Source organism: Mugil cephalus, chromosome 21 (assembly GCF_022458985.1).
Source record: "Mugil cephalus isolate CIBA_MC_2020 chromosome 21, CIBA_Mcephalus_1.1, whole genome shotgun sequence".
NCBI lineage: Eukaryota > Metazoa > Chordata > Actinopteri > Mugiliformes > Mugilidae > Mugil > Mugil cephalus.
This window is the reverse complement of record NC_061790.1, coordinates 15324464-15340296: the sequence shown is the minus strand read 5'-3', so window position 1 is coordinate 15340296 and position 15833 is coordinate 15324464. Positions and strand designations below refer to the sequence as shown.

At 42.9% G+C, this 15833-nt stretch overlaps 2 protein-coding genes across 7 annotated transcripts in view; one reads left to right on the top strand and one right to left on the bottom strand.

Moving 5' to 3' along the window:
• ccdc85cb (coiled-coil domain containing 85C, b) overlaps nucleotides 1-7232 on the top strand; it is a 42117-nt gene extending 34885 nt beyond the window's left edge. For all 5 annotated transcript variants that reach the window (XM_047573313.1, XM_047573312.1, XM_047573317.1 and 2 more), the window contains 3 exons: nucleotides 3688-3780; nucleotides 3978-4076; nucleotides 5010-7232. In XM_047573313.1, coding sequence (XP_047429269.1) covers nucleotides 3688-3780; nucleotides 3978-4076; nucleotides 5010-5099 — 282 coding nt within the window. In that variant the 3' untranslated portion in view covers nucleotides 5100-7232. The remainder of the gene's footprint in view (nucleotides 1-3687; nucleotides 3781-3977; nucleotides 4077-5009) is intronic.
• Nucleotides 7233-8235: 1003 nt separating this feature from the next.
• ccnk (cyclin K) lies at nucleotides 8236-14929 on the bottom strand. 2 transcript variants are annotated; one of them, XM_047574267.1, is made up of 11 exons: nucleotides 14782-14929; nucleotides 13700-13935; nucleotides 13354-13435; nucleotides 13131-13262; nucleotides 12671-12776; nucleotides 12518-12575; nucleotides 11053-11222; nucleotides 10755-10963; nucleotides 10583-10613; nucleotides 10234-10305; nucleotides 8236-9785 (listed from the first exon to the last, which is right to left on the bottom strand). In XM_047574267.1, the coding sequence occupies exons 1-11, from the start codon at nucleotides 14788-14790 to the stop codon at nucleotides 9262-9264; spliced, it is 1629 nt and encodes a 542-aa protein (XP_047430223.1). In that variant the 5' UTR covers nucleotides 14791-14929; the 3' UTR covers nucleotides 8236-9261. The 2 variants fall into 2 exon arrangements, with proteins under 2 accessions (XP_047430223.1, XP_047430224.1); XM_047574268.1 differs by having other exon boundaries at nucleotides 13700-13932.
• Nucleotides 14930-15833: the final 904 nt, after the last annotated feature.

Genomic DNA, 15833 nt, shown 5'->3' with positions numbered 1-15833 from the left:
CGGGTCAAACTGGCCTCCCTCTGGAGCCCCGTGCCATTCAGTAATGCCCATGATCTCTGACTCCACTAGAGGGGCAAGTATAAACTGCAGATTGTCTTTATGGTCTGCATTTAATTTCACTGCGCGGTTCCATTCAAAACAAGGTCATGCTGTTGCCCTGAAGTGGGAAGTAAGGTTCTTTACAGACATGACATCTGGTGTCATTCTGACACCGTCAATATCGAGAGAAATTAGAAGAGAGAAAAATGCATTTACATTACCATATTTAGAATATATTACATTAAATTATTATCCAACTAGCTGCAACAAGGGACAGCTTGCATTTAAGTGATCTGCCACATGTTGGATTTGATCCATACGTTCAAACTTAGCCTTGCAGTTGTAGTGTCATAAACGGAGACCGTATATAAAGGGGCTTCCTGAAGAGCAGTATCAAAGCTGTCGCCATCTTGATAGTGCCTCACCATAACATAATACTAATTTAAAAATAGGAGGCTAAGTGAGTGGAGCTGAAGCATTTGGGTGATGCCAAGACGCATACTGTGACTGCAGCCACACCCTAGTTATACAGAATTTTAAGCTTTAATCTCTTCTCGATCAGGGAGTGACACAAATATTTACCAATTGTTTAATTGTCATTATTGACGACATTAACTATAGAGCAACCAAACAGTTCCAGTAAACATCTTTATTTCTTCTGGAAAGAAGGACTCATTTTGGACTCTGCCTCAAGTGGTAATTTGAGGAACTGCAGTCTTGGGGATTTCAGCAATGGTTTAATTGTTTAAAAGCTTTAAATGCTTATGTTAGTGTAAATACCCCCTCTTCATGGAGCTCTTAGCTTCATAAATACTACTATGTACACACGATTAAATCAAAGTCAGAAGGATTGTTAAATATGGTAAATATGAAGAAGCTTAGCTTAGCATAAAGGCAAAATTACTTGAGCCACCCAAATAAATACATCCCCACCCATACCGAGGTTTAGTGTGCTACAGTGCAATGAATTTTGTCACCATGAATTCTGCAAAAAAAATGCAGAGTCAATTGTGTCTTCACTTCTATATCTTTTTGCTGTGCTCACGTCGATTCAGTTGGCTGGCCTCTAGTTTGTCCTGGGTTACAAAGAAGATGAGAGATGTGGGGCCCGAGGATGACAACGTTAGGACTTCAGAGAACTGATCTCTTCGTTTGTGTGTACCCCTCCCTGTCTATCAGCTACTCCTTTATACGTAGCCCTTTGTCTAGCGCAGACACAGTTTCAGGTCAGTGAGCGTGCGTGAGACTGTCGGAGAGGAAACGAGGGGAGAGAAGAAAAGAAGAGATGCGTAGCGAAAGGGAGTGGGCAGCCTGCGTGATTCTCACAAACACTCAACAGTCTGCTCTGATTTAGTATTCTTAAACTCCACACCATTGATTCTGACAGTGTTTGCCCCCCCGACCCCCCATCCCGCCTCCTCTCGCTCAGGCCTAAATCAGGCCTGTTTATGCAGGGAAGCCTTCCCCAAATGCACACTCACATGAGCAGTAAACATTGCCCGGAGCCGGCTGTGTCTTTCCACCGTCCAAATCCTGCCCTTCCTCGTGCAGCTCCGCCACAAACTGGAAAACCTGGCAGCGACGCAAGAGGGAAATGTTTACACATTTCAAATAATAGCTGTAACCCAGAGACAAGAACATCAAAAAAAGGGGTGACAGTGATTTACATATTCTTCTTTTTTTTTTGTAGCTGACTTCAAAGTCCGCTGCGGAGGAGAATAATCTGCTACACTTGTTGATGTGACCTTAAACACAAGAAGAGCACGATGTGCTTTTATTTAATAAGGAGGTCGTTAGGTCTAATTCTTACACAAATGTGGACGTAGCCTTGGAGATGAATTTAATTAATGAGATGGTATTATTAAAAAAAAGTAAGCATTATTCCACCCTTCTATCTTAATAAATGCTCACGTTGTTTTGCATTTTGTTACATCTTAACTACAAATGTTTTGCAGACATATCTGTTTTTTAATGTTCAGGTCAAGCAGATTTAAATGTGCTTTCATAAGACAGCTGCTAATTTAAAACAAGACCTTAGAATCTGCATGCAAAAAAAGAAATGAATATATGAATATATGTGCAAATGTAGGCATTAAGTGTCGGGAAAAATACAATTAACCCTTTTAGTGTTCTGTATATCAGTAATCGGAAATGAAAATGTGTAAAAATAAAAATGTCATAAGTTTCAATATAGTTAATAGTAGTCTACAATACTGTGTCTGCAAAGGGAATAAAAATTAAAGCAATAGCAATCGTTCATCCGTTGTTGACCGAAATCCAGATTAACGTTTTTGTATTTTCTTTTTATAAGCTCATAAATATAATGCTCTTCATCAAATGGTTCTTCTCGTGTTTGGGGATAACAGCAACTTAAGAAATAGAAAAAACATACATCAGGCATGTCAGTATATTACTATTCAAAAGTTAATAAAAAATACTTTTTGTTTTCTTTTTTCGGTTGTTGTTGGCTGAGCAGGTGTCAGGCCGTAACCCTACAAAATAAATCAATGTTTCTTATGGGTGATGTGATATGAATTGACATTTGGGCAATTTCCACAAGTCATCCCTTGGCTGGAGAGGGATTATGATTTTATCTCCGCGCTGTCGGGCTTATGTGGGCCCGTTCGTGACCCTAAATGGGGCGGGCAGGCGCGGTGGGAGCTGGCGAACGCACGGCTAGTGAACGGGGAATTGAACCCAGGCTGACGGAGCCACAGAGCTGTGTCTAATGCAGGGCCTTAATGCCAGGTTGCGGTGAATGGTGCCATTGTGTGTCCCAGAGATCCGTGTGCCCCTCAAACAGAGAGCCACTGTCTGGAACTAACCAGGGGGTGTGTGATGAGTCAAGCAAAACCCCCCCTGGTCCTCTTCCTGGCTGGATGCTCACATCACACCGGGTTAAATCACACAGTGCAGGTAGCTGACCTGGGAGTTGAATGCTTGGTCACTCCAAAAAAAAGGGAAGAAAACACAAGAGGTGATGTGAGCTGTTATGAAGGGGTGGCATTTTCATTGCTGTTATGTCAGAGCAGAACATCCACTGATAAAGACAGTGTTTTTTTGTTGTTGTTGTTGTTTTTTACAGAGTAAATTATCTTGGCTGTGGCTAAAGTGGAAATCTCTGTAAGGTGGTGTTCATTCGACTGATGCAGTTTGTATATGCAGCATTTATCTACATATGTTCTCATGTGTACGTGTCTTCTTATGGGCTTGTAAAATCAGTCACGGCCCGAGTACTGTTGAGTTCAAAGTACATTTGCGACCAAATGTGTGGAGGTATTCTCGATTTATTGAGGATGCTTTCAGGAGATAACTCGTGTAGACTTGAGATAGCCAGGTGTCCCAGAATGCATTTCAGGGCTGTCATCAAATCTTCTCCACTTCAAATTACACATAGGAAAAAAACATACTGCATTTTTTTTTCTCTCTCTCTCCGGTCTGTACTTCAGAATCTAACCTATCAAGTCTGAACAGCCAAGTGTGGAAGTTTGAAGTTTGCATTGCTAAACACCTTCCCCAGGTTGGGCCTTCACCTGGCGCCTAACCGTTGTCCTAAGCCTCCCCTCACCTTCTATCTCAGATGTGTATGCTTACTGTTAAAGAAACATTAACATTAAAACCTCAATTCTTTTCTTTTTCTCCTCTTAGGGTACTGGCCGTCTACCAACCAGCGAGTCCTCTCCTGCCACAGGCTACCTGTCCTGTGTCCAGAAGCCTGAAGCCGTGGTGCATGCCATGAAGGTAATATAATCATCAAATGAAAATGAAAAGAGCGGTGCTCTCTGATCACTGTATTTTAACTGAATTCATTGACAAACTGTATAGATGTGTTGATATCATCATTTATGATTAGTGCCGTAATATAGGTAGGTAGGTTGAAAGATAATGTCACCATTAGTTTTTCAAGTAGTCACACTCTCTGATTTGTCTGCTACCAGGTGCTGGAGGTCCATGAGAACTTGGACAAGCAGCTTCCCGAGGACTACGAGGACGATCTCAGCGAGAAGGAGAAGGCCATTGTGCGAGAGATGTGCAACGTAAGTGCAACGCCTCGCCCCAACACGCCACCATTATGTGCACATGACTTTGCATGTCCCGTTCCCACGCTCGCAAGTTCCATTTCATGTTGCGGTCAGAGTTGGTGTATGTGCTGCTGCATGCAGGCCTCCCTACAGCTCTCTGTTGATCACTTTTTTAGTCCTCTCCGCTCGGTGCAAATCAGGTCAGATTTTGAGCGGCTTTCGCTAATGAGGGACTCATTTAGACTCATTTGGTTTGGAACGACACGGGCGGCAGAGTCCCGGGCGCGGCGCTCCCTCTTGCTTTCCGCCTTTCTCTCTATCTGTCCCATTATCTGCCTCTTTCTCCCCCTCCTCTCCCACGTCCCTCCTCCAAAGCCCACACTGAGCTGGAACAACTAAGCAGAGGCTCGTAGTTGAGCTGTCATAGCAATTAAACTGGAGCGGCAGGGAAAAGAGCACTCTCTCACCCCCCCCTCGCCTAAGCCTCACCCCTCCATTCTTTCTCTCCCCCCGCCACTCATTTTCTTCCATCTTTCTTTGCTGCCGCTGAAAAGGCCTGGTGTGGGAATAAAAGGTTGGCTGATTAGAGATAGAGCGAGAGCCAGGCTATCTGGGCCCTGCAGAGGTATGCGACAGGCCAGGAATCTGGGGAGCACTACAATAGTACCTCTGTAATATCACAGGGGCCCCCCGGGGGCCCCCTTTCACTCACTCGTAGCCAAGCTCTCAGCACCAGAGAACAGAGATAGAGGACAGAGGTAGCTGTACTGTAACGTGTGCAGTCTCTGCAGCTCAAAGTCAGACTGAGAGCATTTGAAGTTTCCACTCCTGCAGAAGAAAGTATTATTCTCAGCCGCTCTCTCACTTTCACTCTCTGTCTCCGTCTCCTTTCGCGTGTCTGACTGTTCCTCTTCCCCTCTCAGTTTCTCTCTGTGCTTCTGTTTGCAGGTGGTGTGGAGAAAACTGGGTGATGCAGCTGGATCAAAGCTGTCCGTCAGACAGCATCTCTCTGGGAACCAGTTCAAAGGGCCACTGTAGCATGGCAACCAGCGACGGGCCGCAGGACACACTGCACCTCCGCTCACCTGAAAACACCACCTTACTACTTGCGCCTACACGACCCTTCATGCCATGCTCCATGCTGCCTACAGCACCCAGCATTCCTTCAACTAACACTCTCTTATGACTGACAAACGTGGAACGGGCCATCCGGTCTGATATTCACATGTACAATGCTACATGTACGTTTTATCTCTCGATGCTTGTGTTGACAACTGGCAGCTAGTTTCACTGATTCACCACTTTTCTTCATTGATTCGGAGGCTTTCGGATACACAGTGGTCTCTCTCTGTACACTAGCTACACACCCACTCTGCTTTAAGCCCTACTAGAGCATAGCTGCGCTATAATAAGCTAGCGATAGATGTGGTTTTAAGCACAGACCTGACAAGGCCGCAGGGGCAGAAATCTCTTCACGTGTTGCTGGGATGATGCAAAGGCAACATGTGGCGGTATCTTCAGATGCGTTTTTGATAGTACCTCCCATAGAGACTTTAGCTCCTGTCACATGTATCGCCTTCCCCCCTAGTGGTCAATGAGTATAACTAGCATTAGCGTTCTAAAATGTTAACTAAGTGAAATCCACTGTGACCTAGCGCCTTTTTGCTCGTAAGACAAGTCTATGGATAATAAAGTCTAGAGATCACTGTTAACTTGTGTATATTATGTATAAAACCATAGCACTACTTCATTGTTACTGTTGATTTGACTTTATCTGTTTTGTATTCTAGCGTGGCCATGTGATCAATAATTCAGTTCTGAAAGCACACACAGCCAGACCTTAAACAGGGTTTGCTTTTGGTGATATATAGGTTATTTTTTTTTTCTTCTCTTCCACATGAATTGCTATTACGTATTTTCTCTGTAACCTCTGAAAAAAGCATCACGGCCATTCTCAATCATGCATCTTTCTCCTTTTGTTAGTGAACAGATACATTTCTTACTTTGTAAAACAAACTAAAATTGTGTGCTGTGTGCATGCTCGACAATCATTTTCTCAGGTTGGGAGGGCTACAGCTTTACCTTTGCCCATCTGTGATTGCGTGTTTGTGTGTGTGTGTGTGTGTGTGCGTGTGTGTGTGGAAGGAGACTGAATGGTTCTCTTGCAGCTGTAGCATCTACCTGTGAATTCTCTTTTTGGCTATTGAACCCCGGTTACAAGACGGTTGAAGACTGCTGAAGACATTTTCTGAATCCATCCGGGCAAATCCCGTAATGACATTTTTAAGGTTAAATACAAAACCCCATGTTTAGTTTAAATGACTTTTTTTCAATTGCTCTAAATTCCTTTCCTCTATTTTATATCTCTGAAGATTTATCTTGTCATGGATTCAGCAGGTGTATTTATGCAGTGCATGTTAATTCTTTTTTTTTTCTTCTTCTTAGAATATAAAGGTTAAAGTCTTCCCTTTGATGTGTCCATACCATAAAACACTAACAATTTTAAATGAGTATTTCTTAATGTCAGAATGAACACTTTTCTGTCAGTGTATTTATTGCCAGGTGGAAGATAGAGATGGGAGCGCCGTCAGTAACTGAGCAGCCAGTTTTTGAATCTAGCAGGTTTACTCGCACGGTGAGGTTATCTAATAGGTTTGTGGAGTGGCTGGTAGCTCAGGCTCTCCCATCTCTAGAGTTATTTGTTCCAAATTAGAACATGTCGGAGGCTGTGCACCTCTGAATTCTCAAAAATAATGAGTCAAAAATAATACGAATCAAAATCAGAATTTTTTTTTCTTTAAAAAAAAGTGTCCTTTTTTCTAGGAACTGATTTGAAGCCATGATGCGATTTTGAATTCTTTATATATGGCATTTGATTTGAGACGTGCCATTTTTTATTCGTCGTGTTTTGATTTGGAACCTAACTGTAATTCTTTTTTTCTTTTTTAAACATCTATAGATTTTCTTTTTTTCTGCCTATATGCTAAAACCACAGAACAGAGTCCTAGAATCTACAGCGTAAGTGTCTTTTCCTGTAGTAACTAGCATGTCTGTAACTTCTTTTCATGAATTTCACTGATGAGATGAATATTTGGCAGGTGAAAAGAAAACAGGAAATAGGCCACTTTTAGATGAGAAATTTGGGAGAAAATAAACAAGTTGCTTAATGATGCTGTGAATCTGTTGTCTTCATTTGATGAAGAACCCACACTGCCTGGCCAAAAAAAAAAAAGAGTTGCCACTTGGATTTAACTGAGCAAATAAGTATGAGCATCCTATTGGGTAATTACCGAATGGGTGATTATCTTTCAGCTGTGGTCGGAGAAAAATCCAGATTGATCGTGATCAGTGATCAATTAAGCATTTGGTGAAATCAGTTCGAAGAAAATCAACGGCAGAGCTCAGGGCTATGTTTAATAATGAAAGTACAATGTGAAGGGTCTGAACAGCTGTGTAGCCTTAGGAAAACTACTAATCAGTGAGGCTAACCGGGGGGGGGGAGGCTTTAATTTACTGGGGAGCATAAAGTTTGGACTCTGGAGGAATTGAATAAGGTCATGTGGTCTAATGAGTCCAGATTTATCCTGTTTCAGAGTGTTGGGGCATCAGGGTAAGAAGATCTCTATTTGAAGAGATCAAATAGAGAAAGAGTGGTTCAGGGAGCATGAGACATCACCTTCACACATGGATTGGCCAGCGCAGAGTCCAGACCTTAATCCCGCTGAGAATCTTTGAGATGTGCTGGAGAAAGCTTTGAGCAGTGGTCAGACTCTCTCATCATCAATACAAGAGCTTGTTGGAAAATTAATGCAACACTGGATGGAAATAACTCTTGTGACACTTAAGGGGTTTGTTGAAACAATGCCACAGTGAATGTGTGCTGTAATCAAGGCTAACGGCGGTCCAACCAAATATTAGTGTCTGAACTTTTTAAGGCCAGGCATTATATTTGGACCCTTGTGTTCACTAGATGGATTGTACTGCCCTCTGCTGGTACACTCCAGTGTAGCCTATTAAAAGAATTATAACCATGTATGTGACAATATCCACATGTATCTTCATAATTTATGTACTGCCCGTTAATGGCAACATGCTTGGTGTATATACGGTAATTCCTTTCTACTTAATGAGTAGCTTTTTGACCTTGCTGAAAAACATTACACCATACTCAAAGTAGGAGAAGCATGTATTTAATGTTATAAGAACCAAAGCTGTGTGCAGGATACAGAAAGCAGAAGCCTGACTAAGGCACATATAGAAAAAAGCTTTCCAAAAAAAAAAAATCTGCCAAAGAGAAAACGTTTTACACATACAAATTTACCTTGTACTGTCCAGTGTCAGAAATAGTTGATATGGCTGCAGGGTTTGTTCTGTACAGCATTTAGTACGGTCTCCAGTGCAGATTCACAGAGAATAAGATGACAATGCCATATATTTTTTTAATTACAGCACCTGATGATAGCAGAAATGTCTTGCAACGTGGCGTCAGTACAACGCAATGAGGAAAAAAAAGAATGTGCCAATGTATATAGAGCATGTTTATTTACCAGCTTTTTAAGTCTACAGTCCTTTTTAGATTCAACTACTGCATATTCAACCACCTCAAGATCTTATTACACTTTTTTAGTCAGCAAAACAAAGTGGGAATGTAGAGAGAGGGGGAAAAAAAGCAGACTGCAGGAAAAATGACACTGGCCTGACGGGGAACCAAGAAAACCAACATGGTAAGGGCAACAGAATATAGATGGGAATATATAAGACTCAACCCTTGATCCTCTCAGTAGTGAAGTGAAAAGTGGACACTTCATTGCCACATATATTAATTAGCAAGAGGAACCATTCTTGACAAGATTACAAAAGAAAAACACACAAAAAAAGAAAAAAAGAACAATGAGGGGACACAGATTGATGCAAGATCCTGGAATGGGGCGCTCTACGTATCCATCTCACACGCGTAACGTCACAATTTCAAAATATGTGTGACAGGAAATTATCCACCGACCAGTTCTCATAACAATACTGTCCAGACCTCACTTTTCCTTTCAAGTCTATTTGCTAACAGGTCTTCGTCCACAACACACCTGTTTATCAGTTGTTGTGCTTGAGATGAACCAGCTCCCCCTGTCAAGTTGCTGGTTGAATCATACAGTCCCCAATTTTGGCTCTGTACAGCCTCAGTTCATTCACTGTCATAACACTCTCATCTCATCCATCCACCGCGGTTCAAAGGCATGCCAGGTGGAGGGGGCAGGGGCACCTGCGACTGCCCCGGGGGCACAGGAGGAGGAGGGTACCCGGTAGGTGGAAGGCCTATCCCTGGAGGTGGTACGTGGCCTGGCGGCATGCGTGGAGGTGGTGGTGGTGGGTAGCTGTTGTAGCCAGGAGGCGGATAGGTTGGTGGTAAGCTGGGTGGCGGGTAGCTGGAGGGAGGAGGCGGTGGTCCTGGAGGTGGTGCTGCAGGTGGTGGATAGACATGTGGATGATACGGTGGTATCGGGGGTGCGTAGCTGGGTGGCATGGGGGCGTAGGAGGGACCTTCTGTCTTCATCAAGGACTGCAGGTTCTGGTAACCCTCTCCAGACATGTAGGAGCTGGTAGTGGACATGATGTAGTTGGAGGGTGGAGGCGGAGGAGGGCGGTGGGGCAGGGGAGGAGGCTGGTGCGGTGGTGGAGCGTGTGGAGGCGGAGGAGCCGCTTCACTTGGCTCTGCTTCTGCAGGAGGAGCTGTGATGATGTAACGACAGAGCAAAGAACAAAAATGTTAAAAAAATCTCTCATCATCTTGGTAGTAACTAAAGCTGCTCCCTCCACCATGACCTCAAATAACCTCTCCATTCCCAGACTGCCAGGCTTCAGCCACACAGGAGGTCTCATTATCGGGCTCAAGCACTAATCAGATTGGTCTGGGACAGGTTAGGAGTATGCGTGTGTTGGGAAACATAATGTCCAGAGCAGTTGTGGTTATGTAAGCAGCCTGAGAGGGCTAACGACTTTGGGTTGCTTTCTGAGCATGAGTTGCAGGCAGGGGGTCCTGACTGCTGGTTATGGGCCTATTTGGTGGCGCACGCCAACAGACGGCAGGGTGTCGAGAGGACATCAGCAGGCTCCTACGCTCTACCTCAGCTCTGGATCATTCTAACAAACAGGACAAAGATGGTACATTCCTCCTTACCTGGGGGAGGCTGCGATGTGGGCAGTGGAGGCATGGGGCTCTCCAAACGAGGAATCTTGGATCCAACTTGTTCTGTAAATTAGACAGAGCACTGGGTGAGAACCAAAGTCAGTGAATGCATTGAGGTAATTTGTTGGATGCTCAGATACTCATAAAATCCTATAACCTGTCAGGAAGTTACTAATCCACTTTGAATCTGTAGCATGTAGGTACAATTCTGCTCAAACTTTATATAAACTGATGAGTAAACTTTTCTTGGAGGTATTTCAGTGGATAAAAAGGCTTAAAAGTCAAATGTTTTAAAATCCAAACAAAACTCTTTCTACATAAAGTTTAAAGAATATTTTACCTGGAGCCTTTGGTTCATCTTTTGGGGATGTCTGAAACAAATGAAAATAAAGACAACTGCTCAGTTCTCACTTTGACGCAGGTTACACGTACACTCATGGAAACTTTAAATACAGCAATTTATAATGGAATATAGGAGGAGGGGACATTCTGCGGGGTAAGCGTATACTAACATGTGAGCGTTTCAGCTGGCGTGCAGGGCTGCCACCCTGAGGAGAAGTCTTCTTTGGTGGAGGGGGAGGAGGGTTGGTGACCGGGGGCTGCCCCTGTGGAGCTGGAGGGGCAGGGGTCGGGAGAGCAGGAGCCCGCTCCTTTTCCTGCATCTGCTGAGGGATGGGCTTGTTTCCCTGAGAGTACAGGTCCAGGATCTGGTGGCAAATGTCTAGAAGACCAAGACACGTTTTGTTTGAGCCAAGTGTGACAGCATGTTAACAGATATTGTGTGAACTGTCATGTCTGTATGATGAGTACCTTCGAGCAGCTCAACTGGGACATCCTGGACAAACTGCTCCCACCAGCGGCGTGATGACTGTTTGGCAGTCCACTCCTGGATGTCAAACTTACACAGGCGGCCTGCCAGATACATGACAGCCACCGCGATGATCTCTGGCTCCCACTGCAGAGACAGCATGGTGCACAGGCTGCCAGGCACACAAGCAATGTGGTTTAAGTCTCATTTCAGTTTTGTTTGATAGGAGGAAAAAGGGAAATCTGGAACCTTAAAGTTTGCCCCATTATGCACCTAATTATCGTTCTTATTTTGCAGCATTTTTGTTGGTGCGAAATAGAAAAGCAAACAGGAAATGTGAGGAGAGAGAGATGCTGACAAGCTACAAAGGGCTGTGGCCGGATTTGAATCGGGGACAGCACACTTGTATGTGGTATGCATCTTAAACCACCAGGCCACTGTGACGTCCCCTTATCATTCATTCATCATAAACACTTCCCACAGTTTAAAGCCTGTCTTAAAAACTGTGTACTCAGCAATACATATACTGAGCCGCTCTATACGTCACTCTATACATGACATACTGCTTTGCATAAGATGATCTATGATAAAAAGAGGTAGCAGTGTCCGACCAATAGGGATTTTTTTGGCCCGATAACGATAGCCGACATTAGAGGAGGTGCAACCACCGATAGCCGATATGCAACCGATACATGATTATGTAATAGTACAGTCACAGTGACAGTAGTACAGACAGATGCTTTCTTAAATCAATGTCTTCAGACATTTAACAGACTTAGCATTTGGACTTAGAGACTTAGAGAAAGTGCAGATTGGCACACAAACAAAAATACAATAATGTAGCAGAACTTTCAATAAATAAATAAAAACAAATAAACCGTCTCGCTGGGGATAGATGTGGGAGGAGTAAGGAAGCGCTGGGCCAATGGAGAAGAAGCAAAGTGACAGAGTTTAAATAGATGCGGGTGGCGAGTTGATGCGGTGGTTGTACCCACTGGTTTATGTGACTGTTTATGGGACTTTTCGGCGCAGGAGGGAGCGTGGATGCGAGCCAATCTTCTTCAACCACGCACGGAAAAGGGGAATGATAGGAAAGGTTTTTCTAATTTACTGAGAAACAACGCCCATGTCAGCAATGCATGCCCAAAAAGACGTTGTTCATTCATCCCCTCCATAAACCACACACAACCAAACCAAGCCAAAAGGACGATGATAAAATATAAGTGTTTCAGCGTCGTGTCAGGGAGACTAGTACTTTCTTTGTTAAATCCTTTTAGCATATATTAAACTGTAACCCTTTGATGCTTATTTGCAAACTGCTAACGTCTGACTTGTCACACTTTGTTTTTCCTATCGGAGCAACATTTCACCGACAGGAGAGATAGAACTGGAGCTGTCATATCGGGCCCCGATATATCGGTCGGTCACTAATGAGTAGTAGAAAGCATTTCCTTGTCAGGTGCTCACCTGTCATTGACAAAGGTCCATGCCATTTGAAGCACTTTGCAAACTTTATTCTTCTCCCCTAGAAGATAAAAACAAAACAAAGTCTGTGCTTAACTGGTTCTGTTTGCCAGAATTAGACTGAGTGGATGTAGTGTCATAATTATCTAGTCTGACCTTTGAGTTGCTTGACATAACGCAGCAGGAACATGTAGGGGTGCTCCACCTGCAGGTCAAATTTGATAGTCTGGAGCAAGATTCTCTCCAACACCATCACCTCTTCCTGTTGAAACAAGCAGGACTGCTTAGGAATTTATTCACAAAAATCTAGTAATTGCTGACATCATTAAAGCTTGGCTTGTTGGTAGTCTGCCTTCATTACTCAGTGGTCCTTTGCATTGACTATATGATACATTTCAGGTATTAAGTCTGGAGGGAATCCTTTAACACAAGGTTATGACAAATACACTTGAGTATGTTTTCTTTGTCTCATGCGTTTTGTCTTATTAGTTTGCAGCTCTATAGTGGTGTCTGATAAGGGATCACAAGTGGAAACTAACTTACATCAACCATTTTGTTCCCAGTATTAAAAGGTAACATTTCTGATAAGACTGGTTGTAAATAAAATAAACTGCACCTTTGGATCATCTCCAAACTGAGCAAACTGCACATCATTCAGTAAGCTTCGAGCTGTTTTGATGATGTCTTTACATTTCTTTGGCGTTTCCTCGACTTTTCCAGCCAGGAAAAGGCAGCAAGCCCCAGTCACCTGATGAGACACAACCCACAACATTCATCCAACGTATTCAGTCCACTTACAGGAACCAGAAGAACTAAGGAATCCCATCAGCTGAACTTACATATCTGGGAAACTGCTTAAATGAGTGAAACATGTAGAAGCGGTGAAAATATATGATGCCAGTTGCCAGTGTGTCATAGTGTCTGATGACAGTCAAGGATTCATAAAGTACATTCATTATTTCAATAAGTCAACATCAAGTTTATCAGATATCAGATAGAATTTTAACTATATACTACACTCCTATACTACACTATTTAAACTAAATAAAAAAAGCAAAAGAATCATAAAAAGTAAAGCAGAATGTGCAAGTCTATGTGCACATCTAGTCTTTTTCACTTTCTGTACTTCAAATTTAAGCAACTTTTAACCTTTAAGAAGTATTCAAATCAATAAATCAAGGATACAAGCCAAGCCGGGTTCCCACGTCAAATATGAAACGTGCTCCCTCTCTCCGATACCGGGCCTCTGTTCCAGGATCCAGGCCCTCAGACTGAGAGGGAGTGTGGGCTAAATCCTTCTTGTCCCAGTACCAGCATGGCTTGATGTGGTCCAGAATTGCTTGGCCAGTCATTGACAAGCTGTCCTTCGATTCCTTCATTGACTGAGGTGAGGCGGTGGATGGACCCGCTGCACTGGACTGCTGGAATACAAGACAGCAAGACTGTATTTGTGTATGTTCTTACTATCCAGGATTCTGGACACAGGATGATTTGACAACAAATGTGTGTGTCACAGTGACACAAAAAGAGTCACACAGATTAGAACACCCTTCAGCTATGTGTGACTTTCAAATAAGGAGTATGCGTAGTCTGTATTGATGATCAATCTCAAAAACAGATGTCGAATCAAATCCAATCAGAGCAAACCAGCGTTATTTTCCATGTTTATATGTATAAATTAACGGGTAATTTGGTCTCTGCATTTATCCTGCCCCAGCAGTAACAAGCCTGCGCTCCAAAGCTGCTACTTTTGGCTCAGTTTCATATACATCTTCCATATGAACATGTCATGTAGTTAGCTAGTTGTTCACACTACACACAATGTAAGTGTCCCGTCATCAATTTATATCAATCATTTTTTTTAGAAAAGGTATAACCTCGTTACATTATGACAGACAAATAAACGGTCTGCTATAAAGTAGCATTCAAAACAGCTAGCTGCTCGCCTACGTCCACTGCTATAAGCTTCATATGTTTAGCTAACCAGCTAGGTATGCGTGGATTTAAGAGAGAAGACGTGAGCGGTTCAGTTAGCTTAAAAACAAAGACAGGGTAACATTTCTTCAACTTTCGATGAGAACGAAGCTAACGTTGCTACCCAAGCAGGGGAGTCTCTCCACCAGCCCCGGCTAGACATGAGCAAGTTAGCATGAGCTAACTTGCTCATGTCTCGACAACGCCGAGGCTAGAAGCCACCAAGCTGTCAAAAGTAGGTAACATCTTCCCCGTTCATCGCCATTCCGCTTCTAATTGAACTAGACACTTACCTTTAACATGTAGGCGTCTGGATAAATTACCCACAACGGACAGGTGTACGACGAATTCGCAGTTATTCACAATAAGTTGGCTAACAAGTGCCCAACTGTAGTCCCCATTGTAACGAGGCCACCGCCATTTTGCTGTACGTCAGAGAGACTGTTGGCAGACGTCATTACTGAGGGGTACACGTGCTCCCTGGTTATATTTACTCAAACACTTCTTCATTAAAATAAGTACTTCGGTGTCTGATTCAATATCTGATAACGCTAAACCCTTATATCAGGGGTATCAGACTTATTTTATTTTGGGGGCCACATTCAGCCCAATTTGATCTCAGGTGTGCCAGATAACCTATAAGTAACGACAACTCCAGACTTCGATTTGTTTTAGTGCAATGAATAACATTAGGTAGGTTTACGTTTAATAAACGACGTTTAAGGATAATAAACTATCCTTCAAAATGGTATTTGAAATTGCACGGATTTTTCTTTACCTTTGTTCATTTTTTTAAAGAAAGGTAAGTGCAATTTGGGTTCATTGCTGCCTGGTCTTTAGTCCTGGGTCACAGTGTTGTGTTCTGTACACTTCTTTTTCTAATAGAAGTTAGTTTTATTGAAAATTGTAGTCTTCCACGTAATTTTTAGAAATTCATGCTGCGGGCCTGGTTGACTCTCTGACGGGGGCCGGTATTTAATAATTGATCTTCTTGATAATAATAATAAAAATGTGTTATTCTCAATTACAACCACTAGAGGGAGACAAATAATAACCGCTGGACTTCGGCAGTAAGGACTGGATTTTTGACACATGCAGATTTGATCAGATGAAATATGGTTGTACAGATCACAGGAAAGAAAACAAACCCAAACAACATCCAAAATATCTTGCAGGCTAACACAAGCAGCATTTACAATATCTCGAATAATCACTTTTGTTCTCAAATACCAGACTTTGTGTTTGTGCCTTGTCTGCAAAACGATTTCCTCGCCGTTCAAGTCTTTAAAATGACCAAAGTTCAACACAGCCTACAGTCTTTGAATACTTAAAGAAACATCTATAC

What these genes read in the sequence shown, in the direction of transcription:
- ccnk (XM_047574267.1), bottom strand. An exon ending in TTATGTCAAGCAACTCAAAG is followed by an intron (nt 12,576 to 12,670) that starts GTCAGACTAGAT and finishes TTTATCTTCTAG; the next exon opens with GGGAGAAGAATAAAGTTTGC. An exon ending in CCCAGTTGAGCTGCTCGAAG is followed by an intron (nt 10,964 to 11,052) that starts GTACTCATCATA and finishes TTGGTCTTCTAG; the next exon opens with ACATTTGCCACCAGATCCTG.